Source organism: Oncorhynchus keta, chromosome 23 (genome assembly GCF_023373465.1).
Source record: "Oncorhynchus keta strain PuntledgeMale-10-30-2019 chromosome 23, Oket_V2, whole genome shotgun sequence".
NCBI lineage: Eukaryota > Metazoa > Chordata > Actinopteri > Salmoniformes > Salmonidae > Oncorhynchus > Oncorhynchus keta.
Genome location: NC_068443.1, coordinates 5,052,256 through 5,065,121, shown reverse-complemented (window position 1 = coordinate 5,065,121; position 12,866 = coordinate 5,052,256). Strand labels below are relative to the sequence as shown.

At 44.1% G+C, this 12,866-nt stretch overlaps 1 protein-coding gene across 1 annotated transcript in view; it reads right to left on the bottom strand.

Annotated features, from left to right (window-relative positions):
- Window positions 1–5,187: 5,187 nt before the first annotated feature.
- The window catches only part of LOC118373809 (serine/threonine-protein kinase OSR1-like), a 29,639-nt gene continuing 21,960 nt past the window's right edge, over window positions 5,188–12,866 (bottom strand). Inside the window, exons 9-17 of the mRNA XM_052476009.1 lie at window positions 11,821–11,869; window positions 11,621–11,686; window positions 8,986–9,108; window positions 8,281–8,310; window positions 7,622–7,788; window positions 6,422–6,474; window positions 6,041–6,109; window positions 5,842–5,906; window positions 5,188–5,737 (exon numbers count right to left, since the gene is read on the bottom strand). Of these exons, the coding sequence (XP_052331969.1) occupies window positions 5,663–5,737; window positions 5,842–5,906; window positions 6,041–6,109; window positions 6,422–6,474; window positions 7,622–7,788; window positions 8,281–8,310; window positions 8,986–9,108; window positions 11,621–11,686; window positions 11,821–11,869 (697 nt within the window). The 3' untranslated portion in view covers window positions 5,188–5,662. The remainder of the gene's footprint in view (window positions 5,738–5,841; window positions 5,907–6,040; window positions 6,110–6,421; window positions 6,475–7,621; window positions 7,789–8,280; window positions 8,311–8,985; window positions 9,109–11,620; window positions 11,687–11,820; window positions 11,870–12,866) is intronic.

Sequence of the window (12,866 nt, the reverse complement as noted above, 5' to 3'; positions counted from 1 at the left end):
TCTGGTCTGATGAAACCAAGATGGAACTCTTTGTCCTGAATGCCAAGTGTCACGTCTGGAAGAAACCTGACACAATCCCTTCGGTGAAGCATGGTAGTGGCAGCATCATGCTGTGGCAGTTTTACAGCGGCAGGGACTAGGAGACTAGTAAGGATCGAGGGAAAGAAGAACAGAGCAAAGTACAGAGAGATCCTTGATGAATACCTGCTCCAGAGCGCTGAAGACCTCAGACTGGGGAGAAGGTTCACCTTCCAACAGGACAATGACATTAGGCACACCGCCAAGACAATGCAGGAGTGGCTTACGAGCAAGTCTCTCAATGTCCTTGAGTGGCCCAGCCAGAGCCCAGACTTGAACCCGAATGTCCTTGAGCCCGGACTTGAACATCGGGTTCAGCGATGCTCCCCAACCAACTTGAGGCTCTGCAGAAAAGACTGGGAGAAACTCCCCAAATACAGGTGTGCCAAGCATGTAGTGTCATACCCAAGAAGACTTGAGGCTATAATCGCTGCCAAAGTTGTGATATTGTGATATTATTTTTAATATATTTGCACACAAAACATTTTTTTTTTTTCATACAAAATCCTCCACACGGTTTGAAGGCTGGATGATACAGCGTGTAACTAGTTACAGCGTGTAACTAGTTACAGCGTGTAACTAGTTACAGCGTGTAACTAGTTACGGGTCAGGTCACATGATCAAGAAAGAAAAAAAAACAGTGTAACGGATTGAGATTCTGGTACAAACTCATCCACAGTTTGAAATGTTGCCAATTAATTGGATCCTTTGCGCAAACCGGTTTATATGTTGTCAAGCGGGCGGTCACGTGTTTATAGCGCAAAGGAAAGCGCAGGGAAGGAAGCGTTAGGTTAGCAACAGAGGGACGCAGGCTACCGTTGTGCCTTGACCCAGAGTCACATTGTTTTATGCAGGTTCTTGGAAATTCATTTGATTTATTTTTTAAATTTTAAACCAAAAAAAAAATGTATTGGGACTTGATTAAAAAAAAATGTGATTTTATTTGCCTATTCACCAGTTTTTAGAAATAATATTTGACAAGATTTTTTTTTCTCATGTTTGTGTGTGATGGCAATTTTCTTTTAACCACACATTTACAACATTGCAGAATCAAAGGGCTTTTAATTCATGACATCAAGTTTTGGAATTTAATTTCTAAAAGGTTTCACAAATAACATTCGTCAAATAATCAACACGCTTGATTTTGATCACGTGCACGTTTTGTGACGATACACAACATTGAAAATATATGCATTGGTTTCAAGTAAAACCAACTTCCCCCCAAAAAATCATAAAGTTCATTAAATTCCAAGTGAGTGTTATAATAAATACTCATCATTCAAAAGAGTTTGCCTTGTGACAGATATCTACCTGACAACAGTGGCTTTCCAATTGGTATCACAATACAGAGGGGAAAGAGACATTTTGCTATCAGCTCACACTTTCTTCTCGCCTGGGTGTCGCAAATCTGTTTATTCTCTTGCCAATTGCATTGTTTTCCATGACAATGAGTGACAGGGATTTGGGATGATGGCACAAAGAAACTGGCACCCAGGCTAACTTTCTTCAACATTATTGCTCAGTCTGAAAGCAGCATATCACACACTAGTGGGAAAGGTGTCAGTTGTCATTTTGCTGTGTTTGTTAGCTAGACCTACATTTACATTTGTTGAGGAACATCCTTCCAGTTTGTGAGACTTACTACAGGAAACCAACTCTAAATTGGAACGGTTTCAGTGATTCGAAAAATACAAATTGCATATTAAAATATCACCATGACAACAAAATCATAGAATGTCAGCCAGATCACAAGCCTTTTGAAATAAAATACGCAGCTATCTTAATAATCATATATATATATATATATTTTTTTTTAAAGGTGCCAATTTAGCAAATCAGATGTGGCATGATTAGCAACATAACTTGGAATTAGTGATGAATATCTAACAGAAGGCCAACAGTGGGAAAACTCAATACAAAAGGAAAACAAAAACAACTCGCTGTAGGTTAATTATTTTAACTTATAGACTGGGTGAGCTGATCAAGTATACCAGTTATTTTTCTGATGTAATCATATGTACAATAAGAGCCTTTCTTCAGTCTTAGAAATGTACTCCAGAAACAGTCAATGTTTTGCTTTGCTCCTACTCACAAACATACCTTTGGGAGGGCGTGTGACTGACAGTGCATGGTGGGTCATCCATCATCAGTTCCCTATATAAAAATGTACGTACCTTTTTGAAATACATCATCTGCTAAATAGACCAAATTACAAAACAGTACCTGAACCAGCAAATGCACATCACACACCAACCAACCGTGTTAGGGAGTTGTGAACTACATTTTCAAATTTTTAGTTCAACTAGTCATTTAATTACATTTTGCAGTAGCTTGCCAGTAGTTTAATTAAAATTCAAATCTTGGTAGTGTTTTCAGTAGTGTTGTAGCTAACTACACACTACTGTTTTTTTGTTGTTGCAACAAAGTTAAAATGTGTTAAGTAGGCATGAATATGCTTTCTTTTTCAGAATCAGACCTACCTAATTCTTAAACTTTTTGTTTAATTTGTAGTTTGCCATTTCAGATTCATATATTTTTCCACAAAGTTTGTAGTAAACTACTTTCTCCTAAGTAACTTTTGTTAAGCTGTGTTTTCCTTAAAAGGGTAACTTTAGTGTAGCTTAACTTCTTCCAACGTGAAGTAATTGGTAAACTATATTTTCATAGTAGCTTGTCCAACACTGTCCAACCAACACTGCCAACCAACCAACACTGCCAACCAACCAACACTGCCAACCAACCAACATACAATGTGAAGTGGGAGTGGCTACAGTCGGTGACTTTCATAGTAGCTTGTCCAACACTGCCAACCAACCAACATACAATGTGAAGTGGGAGTGGCTACAGTCGGTGACTTTCAGGTGAGTGGATGGATTGTCCAACACATTATTTTGTCCAACCAACCAACATACAATGACAAATAGAGCTATTGATAGAAGGACAAGTGACAGCTAGCTAGCGGTGACTTTCAGGTGAGTGGATGGATTGGACGACACATTATTTTGTCCATTTACGATGACGGAACGGACATTAATGTCTATAGAGACATAATGATGACAGCTAGCTAGTGAGATAAGAGACATAATGATGACAAATAGCTAGCTATTGATAGAAGAGACAATGATGACAGCTAGCTAGCGAGAGAACAGCGGTCCAGTGGCCATAGTGATGACAGCTAGCTAGCGAGAGAACAGCGGTCCAGTGGCCAGAGTGATGACAGCTAGCTAGCGAGAGAACAGCGGTCCAGTGGCCATAGTGATGACAGCTAGCTAGCGAGAGAACAGTGGCCATAGTGATGACAGTCCAGTGGCCAGTGGCCAGTGATGACAGCTAGCTAGCGAGAGAACAGCGGTCCAGTGGCCATAGTGATGACAGCTAGCTAGCGAGAGAACAGCGGTCCAGTGGCCATAGTGATGACAGCTAGCTAGCGAGAGAACAGCGGTCCAGTGGCCATAGTGATGACAGCTAGCTAGCGAGAGAACAGCGGTCCAGTGGCCATAGTGATGACAGCTAGCTAGCGAGAGAACAGCGGTCCAGTGGCCATAGTGATGACAGCTAGCTAGCGAGAGAACAGCGGTCCAGTGGCCATAGTGATGACAGCTAGCTAGCGAGAGAACAGCGGTCCAGTGGCCATAGTGATGACAGCTAGCTAGCGAGAGAACAGCGGTCCAGTGGCCATAGTGATGACAGCTAGCTAGCGAGAGAACAGCGGTCCAGTGGCCATAGTGATGACAGCTAGCTAGCGAGAGAACAGCGGTCCAGTGGCCATAGTGATGACAGCTAGCTAGCGAGAGAACAGCGGTCCAGTGGCCATAGTGATGACAGCTAGCTAGCGAGAGAACAGCGGTCCAGTGGCCATAGTGATGACAGCTAGCTAGCGAGAGAACAGCGGTCCAGTGGCCATAGTGATGACAGCTAGCTAGCGAGAGAACAGCGGTCCAGTGGCCATAGTGATGACAGCTAGCTAGCGAGAGGACAGAGGTCCAGTGGCCAGTGATGACAGCTAGCTAGCGAGAGTACAGAGGTCCAGTGGCCTTAATGATGACAGCTAGCTAGCAAGAGGACAGCGGTCCAGTGGCCAGAGTGATGACAGCTAGCTAGCGAGAGGACAGCGGTCCAGTGGCCAGAGTGATGACAGCTAGCTAGCGAGAGGACAGCGGTCCAGTGGCCAGAGTGATGACAGCTAGCTAGCGAGAGGACAGCGGTCCAGTGGCCAGAGTGAACCGCTGGTACTGGACATTACAGAGACAAAGTTGCATAGTCACTCCCAAGACCATAATTATCAAGGTCTCAGTAAGGTATTGTTTTACCTTCACGTATTAAAAACACTGGATTCACGGTCCAGAAGGTTTGCACATAGAAATGTAACGAATAGAGCAGACACCGACTCCTGAATCTATAGGACAGGCAATCCTGTCTGTTCTACACTATACATTTTTTTATATTTTTTTTTTTACATCTGAACATTTCACTATGCCCTGTAACATTTCTCCCTCCTGAACAGACCCCCTTCCACGTTAGAGCAACGAAGTCTGTCTGTCTGGGGTAACCTGAACTAATGATACAGCAATGAGAGGTTATAACAGCTGATGTCAACAGTTAACTTACGACAGCTAATGTCAACTTTTGATACCCCTATGAGAGGTTATAACCAACAGACACACTCAAGAAAGCGAATGAGACAGCTAAGAAAGCTTACGTCAACTTATGTTATGATATACACGAAGAGAAATGCCATGAGAAAACTGGCTAGTCATGGTGTAATAAGGGGTTTAAACTGTGTGTGACTAAGGGCCCCTACAGTGTAACATCAATCATATGATCAAGTGAACTCAAGCCATTCAATATCCCTCTACTACATAGATCCACACTGTAATAGATCCTTACTAAGACCCCCCCCGCTCCTTTACACTGCCTAATATACCATGTCCACGTCCCAAATGCAACCCCCCCCCGTTCCCTACATAGTGCACTACTTTTGACTGGAGCCCATAAATAGTGCACGATGTAGGCAATAGGTGTCCATTTGAGAGGCAGTATACAGTATATAATCCAATAGCGGAGGCCTCTACACACACACACACACACAACACTCAGTTGGTTCAGTGGCACGGTCGATAAAAAGGCATTTATGTTGTTGTTACCACTCCCAGAACTGGCAGGAGTTACATTGTATTATATAATGCTTTTGGATTGTACAACACTAACTAAGAAAATGGTTTGTTGTTTGTTTATTAATTTTTAAAAAATAATAAAAAAAAATTATAAGTCGATGATGACATCGTTGATTGCGAAGTCGTCCTCCCTCCCAGATACACGTTGTGGATCGGTCCTGCTATAAAACTCTTTCATAATGTGATTTCCCGTTCTAACTTGTTGTTGTTTTACTGTTGCGCTGGTCCCGTTCTCATAGCCCCGTCCATTTTAACTAACACAGCAGAGTTCAGTAAAGAAAAGAACCCTCCCTACAGGTGGACCAACGCAGCTCTTCTTCCTTGGCAGTAGTGGCATCTTGGAAATTAGAACTACACTGCTCCACAATACTGCTGTTGTTGTTGTTGTTCTTTGATGAAAGACCGTTGAGTTAACTGATGCTGAGCTGAGCGAAACCCATCAGCTTGACATCATCAGGGATCTCGGACTCATCTATGCCAGATGCCTGAGAGGAGAAAAGGAGAACAGAATTTTTTAAAATTTTTATTCTCAGTATTCTCAGGGTATAGAGTTATTTCCATAGGACAATGGAGGGTTTAGCTAACTTACCAGTTTGAAAGTGACATTTTTATTGTTGAGAGGATCATCAACAATCTTCTGCAAATTGGCAGCAACTGGAAAGAACCCAGAAGATGAAAGCAGGAGTTACTGAGGAGTCATTGAGAAAACGCCATCATTTCAGCCATCTCTGCCCGAAACTCTGAACAATGGTGGCCTTTGTATGACTTATCCTAGGTTTCTCACTCACCGACCACTAAGTCTTTCCCATCCACCAGTCCTGCTGAAACTAACTCCTGAGAAACTCCATCAGCTGAGTCTGAGAGAGAGAGAGAGAGAGAGAGTAATGTTTACAGTTCATTTTTTGTTTATTTAACTTTGGCTTTATTATCCATTTCACTTGCTTTGGCAATGTAAACATATGTTTCCCATGCCAATAAAGCGCCTAGAATTGAATCGAGAGAGACAGAAGCGAGAGAAAGCAAGAGAGAGGATTGTTGACACAAGCGTACAATAAAAAAAGACAACGTCCCCCTCTTGACTCTGGTTCAACATAAGAGCAGAATACAACCTGGTGATGTTTAAAAAAATAAAATAAAAACTTTTTAAAAAACAAACACAAAACACCTACCTCTTCCAGGCATAAACTCAAAACGAATGTCATTCAGTTCTTTCTTCAAGTTTCTGCGAGAGGAAAGTTAGAATTGGTTATTAGAACGTTAAGGTATGTGACATAACTGTGTGGTATAATAGAAAAAGCATGGGAAACATCCACTAGGTCCGTTTTTCTAAAAACAATGTGTTCCAGGGACAGACGAGCTACGGCCCTCCCTCCAATGCGTTCCAGGGACAGACGAGCTACGGCCCTCCCTCCAATGCGTTCCAGGGACAGACGAGCTACGGCCCTCCCTCCAATGCGTTCCAGGGACAGACGAGCTACGGCCCTCCCCCAATGCGTTCCAGGGACAGACGAGCTACGGCCTCCCCCAATGCGTTCCAGGGACAGACGAGCTACGGCCCTCCCCCCAATGCGTTCCAGGGACAGACGAGCTACGGCCCTCCCCCCAATGCGTTCCAGGGACAGACGAGCTACGGCCCTCCCCCCAATGCGTTCCAGGGACAGACGAGCTACGGCCCTCCCCCAATGCGCTCCAGGGACAGACGAGCCCCAACGGCCCTCCCCCAATGCGCTCCAGGGACAGACGAGCTACGGCCCTCCCCCAATGCGCTCCAGGGACAGACAGGGCGCTACGGCCCTCCCCCAATGCGCTCCAGGGACAGACGAGCTACGGCCCTCCCCCAATGCGTTCCAGGGACAGACGAGTTACGGCCCTCCCCCCAATGCGCTCCAGGGACAGACGAGCTACGGCCCTCCCCCAATGCGCTCCAGGGACAGACGAGCTCCAGGGACGGCCCTCCCCCAATGCGTTCCAGGGACAGACGAGCTACGGCCCTCCCCCAATGCGTTCCAGGGACAGACGAGCTACGGCCCTCCCCAATGCGTTCCAGGGACAGACGAGCTACGGCCCTCCCCCCAATGCGTTCCAGGGACAGACGAGCTACGGCCCTCCCCCCAATGCGTTCCAGGGACAGACGAGCTACGGCCCTCCCTCCAATGCGTTCCAGGGACAGACGAGCTACGGCCCTCCCTCCAATGCGTTCCAGGGACAGACGCCCTGGAGGACCACAAATTAAAACTAGCACTTGGGGACCGGACTGAATCACTGTCATATCAGTGAAGCATCGGAGGAATTGGTCAGTAAACACCCCCATGGACCAGCATCGGTCCATAGACCAGGGGTTGAAGACCCCTGCACCAAATGATACATACCTCAACCTCAACACCAGGCTGATGGGGACTTTGGTGGTGGAGGCGGCAGCGGGGTCCTGGGCTGGAACGTCCCCCTGGATCAGGGTGGCCTCGTCTGGCTTGTCCTTGTCCTGCCCTGCCCCTCCTGGACGGAGCAGACTGGGCGATCCATCCTCTGGAGGGAAAATCTGAGGAGAACCAGAGAAAGATAAACTCCTACTGTATCAGGAAGAGATTCAATAACCATTTAAATGCGAATGTGGTCGTCTTACCTAGTTACCTTAAGATGAATGCTCTGGATAAGAGCATCAGCTAAATGATTTCAAAGGGAAAAAGGCCTTTTTCACACTGCATTCACTTAACCCAAGGAGACTGTAAGCTAAGTGCAGTGTGAACATGGCTGTAGATACTTATGACAAGTCTTATAATGCATTATGAACGCGCCATAGTGCATTATACCTGTATGCCTTCAGTAAAGTGTTACGTCATCAACTACATTTAACATACACATTTTTTTGGGGTGGGGGGAGCAGACTTCGATCAAGGCATTTGGCATTAATTCTGCTAATTCAAATTTCATGCAAATTTCATGCACAACTAAAAGCCCCTATCGTTTCAGCAATGAAGACAGGTGACACGTTTTGAGGTGTTCTGCTTTCCTACCAACACCAGGGCCTTACCTCGATGCAGCCATCTTTCACTCTGGGAGACTAGAATGGAATACGACAAAGATTAACAGACATCAGAAGAACACACAATTCATTATATCCCCCCCAACACACACACACACACATAGTAACAGGTTTGATTGAACATCTGATTGCTGAGTTGGTTGATTGAGTCCCAGGTGGTATTGAACCACTACAGGGCTATATAGTAAGACTACAGCTTGGAGACCTGGGTTCAAATACGACTTCAAATCATTTGGAAATACTTTACCTGGGCTTGATTAAGCTTGTCAAGGAACAGTGACACCAATAGAATAGTATCAAAAGCACAACCCACTCCGGGCAGGCTAGAGAAAACCCTAAGGGGGGCCAGTTCCCCGGACACAGATTAACCCTAGTCCTAGACTAAAAAAAAAACCAACTTCAGATACAGAATCTCCATTGAGGAAACTTTGTAGCCCAGGACTAGGCTGAACAATCAGTGTCCGGGGGTAAACATGGTCCTTATGTAGCACAGTTGGTAGAGCATGGCGCTTGTAACGCCAGGGTAGTGGGTTCGATTCCCGGGACCACCCATACGTAGAATGTATGCACACATGACTGTAAGTCGCTTTGGATAAAAGTGTCTGCTAAATGGCATATATATAAACATCCCTGTAAGTATTTGAGCTCGTATTTAAAGCCAGGTCAGGCTAGCGAGGGGTAAGGTAGTCTCACCCGTAGAGCTGCCACAGCAGCCTGGCCCTCTTCACTCTCCATGTCCAACTCGTCATCACTCCACTCCCACTCCCCGTCCTCGGTCTTATGGAGACGACCACTGGAACCAGGCACGCGACGCACCTGAATTAATGTCACCACAAACAAACAGTAACACACCAAGTCTTCAGCATGGCATTTTGAGGGAAAAAAAACTAAAACCAAAAACAGGTGACCATTCCCTCAACCTCACCACATAAAAACAGGCAAACCAAACAAACCCATTGTGGACCATTTCCCTCCTCCTATACAGTAAGCCTCATTTGCACACACTGTACATAGGAGAGAAAGAAAAAAAAGTCTACTATATTATTGACTGTATGTTAGTTTATTCCAATGTGTAACTCTTGTTGTTGTTTGTGTCGCACTGCTTTGCTTTATCTTGGCCAGGTTGCGGTTGTAAATGAGAAACTTGTTCTTAACTGGCCTACCTGGTTAAATAATAGGTGAAATAAAATATAAAAGCTGAGACTACTAACGCAAACCCTAGTCTTAGTTTGTGATGTAATGCTCACCATCTGCATGACTGCCTGCGTTTCAGGACCCGTGTGTTAGCTAGTGCTGCTGAATCATTAAGATGTGCTCTACGTTACAGCACACACTTCTTTATTCTGAAACTACACAGGCCTGCCCAGCCGCAGCACAAGCACTGAGCAGATTGGACACAGACTGGTTGTCGGGTTAAGCGCCTGCACACAGAGACAAATGCTTTTTTAGATACATTATAGGCTACAAGGATATTATAAATGGCTAAGTACTAAGCTGACAAACTGCCTTTCTGGTTAGGATCATACAGTGAAACAAACACTATATAGATACATTACACAAGGGCCGGCAGGTAGTCTAGTGGTTACAGCGTTGGGTCAGTAACCGAAAGGTTGCTGGATCGAATCCCTGAGCTGACAAGGTAAAAAATCTGTTGTTCTGCTCCTGAACAACCCACTGTTCCTAGGCTGTCATTGTAAACTGACTTGCCTAGTTAAATAAAAGGTTAAATTAAAAAAAATATTTTTTAATCCATCTAAAACATGTATCTTTTAGCTCACACTAATATTAATCCCTGGAAACTTGAATAACTCATATATTTCCCCCTGTAGTGTCTACGTAGTGTTTGATTGCGTCTACGTAGTGTTTGATAGCGCCTACGTAGCGTTTGATAGCGCCTACGTAGCGTTTGATAGCGCCTACGTAGCGTTTGATAGCGCCTACGTAGCGTTTGATAGCGCCTACGTAGCGTTTGATAGCGCCTACGTAGCGTTTGATAGCGCCTACGTAGCGTTTGATAGCGCCTACGTAGCGTTTGATAGCGCCTACGTAGCGTTTGATAGCGCCTACGTAGCGTTTGATAGCGCCTACGTAGCGTTTGATAGCGCCTACGTAGCGTTTGATAGCGTCTACGTAGCGTTTGATAGCGTCTACGTAGCGTTTGATAGCGTCTACGTAGCGTTTGATAGCGCCTACGTAGTGTTTGATAGCGTCTATAGCGTCTATGTAGTGTTTGATAGCGTCTATGTAGTGTTTGATAGCGTCTACGTAGTGTTTGATAGCGTCTACGTAGTGTTTGATAGCGTCTACGTAGTGTTTGATAGCGTCTACGTAGTGTTTGATAGCGTCTACGTAGTGTTTGATAGCGTCTACGTAGTGTTTGATAGCGTCTACGTAGTGTTTGATAGCGTCTATGTAGTGTTTGATAGCGTCTATGTAGTATGTAGTGTTTGATAGCGTCTATGTAGTGTTTGATAGCGTCTATGTAGTGTTTGATAGCGTCTATGTAGTGTTTGATAGCGTCTATGTAGTGTTTGATAGCGTCTATGTAGTGTTTGATAGCGTCTATGTAGTGTTTGATAGCGTCTATGTAGTGTTTGATAGCGTCTATGTAGTGTTTGATAGCGTCTATGTAGTGTTTGATAGCGTCTATGTAGTGTTTGATAGCGTCTATGTAGTGTTTGATAGCGTCTATGTAGTGTTTGATAGCGTCTATGTAGTGTTTGATAGCGTCTATGTAGTGTTTGATAGCGTCTATGTAGTGTTTGATTGCGTCTATGTAGTGTTTGATTGCGTCTATGTAGTGTTTGATTGCGTCTATGTAGTGTTTGATTGCGTCTGTGTATATGGCAACAGAGCTTGATGTTTCACACTGAAGCTTCAGTGCCGTCTACATTGTAGAATAATAGTGAAGACATCAAAACTATGAATTAACACACATGTTGTCATGTTGTCACCAGAAAAAAAGAAGTATTAAATATATAAACATATCTTTTAGATTCTTCAAAGTAGCCAGTCTTTTTGCCTTGATGACAACTACATGATTCCACATGTGTTATTTCATAGTTTTGATGTCAACATTATTATTCTACAATGTAGAAAATAGTAAAAAAATAAAATAAAAACCCTGGAATGTGTAGGTGTGTCCAAACATTTGACTGGTACTGTATGTACAGATTCCTCTACGACCTCCACTAGTGACATAACGAAGGAGGGGGCTGTCCAGGGGGATGCAAAAATGACACAACGTTAATATAGAACAGCAATAGAGTACAGCAGATCTGAGCGTCATGTGGAGTCCACTATACACATCAAGGGGTTGTCGTCGTACCCGTTTGGATCGGTCTCCTATCGATGGACCCTTCTGAAGCAGCTTCTCTTCCAAGTATTCATTATTCTGCGAGACAGAGGGAGACCGAGAGATTAAAAAGCACATGGACGACCACATGGTTTGTATTATCTCCCCCCTCTGTTAACAGCATGCATCTTGTAAATGTTCCTGTCCCCTACAGATATATACATGGGCTTTACCTTTGCTTTCGTGAAGAATTTGTGTTTCAGCAGCTCAGCAGCAGTTGGTCTGAAAGACAACACACAACGTGCTTTACAACTGCAGGACATTAAGAGAGAGAGAGAGACACAGCATGCTTTACCACTGCAGGACATTAACAACACACAATGTGCTTTACCACTGCAGGACATTAACAGCACACAACGTGCTTTACCACTGCAGGACATTAACAGCACACAACGTGCTTTACCACTGCAGGACATTAACAGCACACAATGTGCTTTACCACTGCAGGACATTAACAGCACACAACGTGCTTTACCACTGCAGGACATTAACAGCACACAACGTGCTTTACTACTGAGACACAATGTGCTTTACTACTGCAGGACAGGAAGGAAATCAGATTAGGTAAGAGAACCCACTCAACTAGAAAAATGGGATTGAGAATGGTTGAGACCCAGAATAAGACTGGATGACAAATAGGAGTATCGTCTTTCTGGTGCACCACACAAAGGACAAATGGTGTCACGGTGGAATTAGTTTACTAATAGCAGGAGCCACCAAACCTGTTAACACATCTGATTAGTAGAATCACATTGGTTAGATTAGCTTTGGAGCAAAAATCTGAACTGGGAAAGCTCTCCAGGAATACCCCCTGTACTATACCCTTCCCAAGTCAGTGGTCCTTTGTGGGCTCAGTTGGTTAGACTTGAGCCAGCAACGTCAGGTTTTGTGGGTTTAATTCCCACTGGGGTTACATACAACAACAAAAAATGTATAAACTGACTGTGCAATGTCATGACTTTTGCATTACTTTGAACTAAATTTCCATTACCAACAATTGGCGGCATCTCTACGTACATATAAATAATGTGTGTAATGTGGTATCGACACTGGGAGGCTTCTCTCTGATACCATGTACCATCAATCACATGTTGTTGAGCAAGAGACTTAATAACCCCCACAAAGTCCCAGAGCCGGCATTGAAATGTTTTTATTTTATTTTTTACCTTTATTTAACCTTTATTTAACCTTTATTTAACCTTTCGAGACATTTCATTTT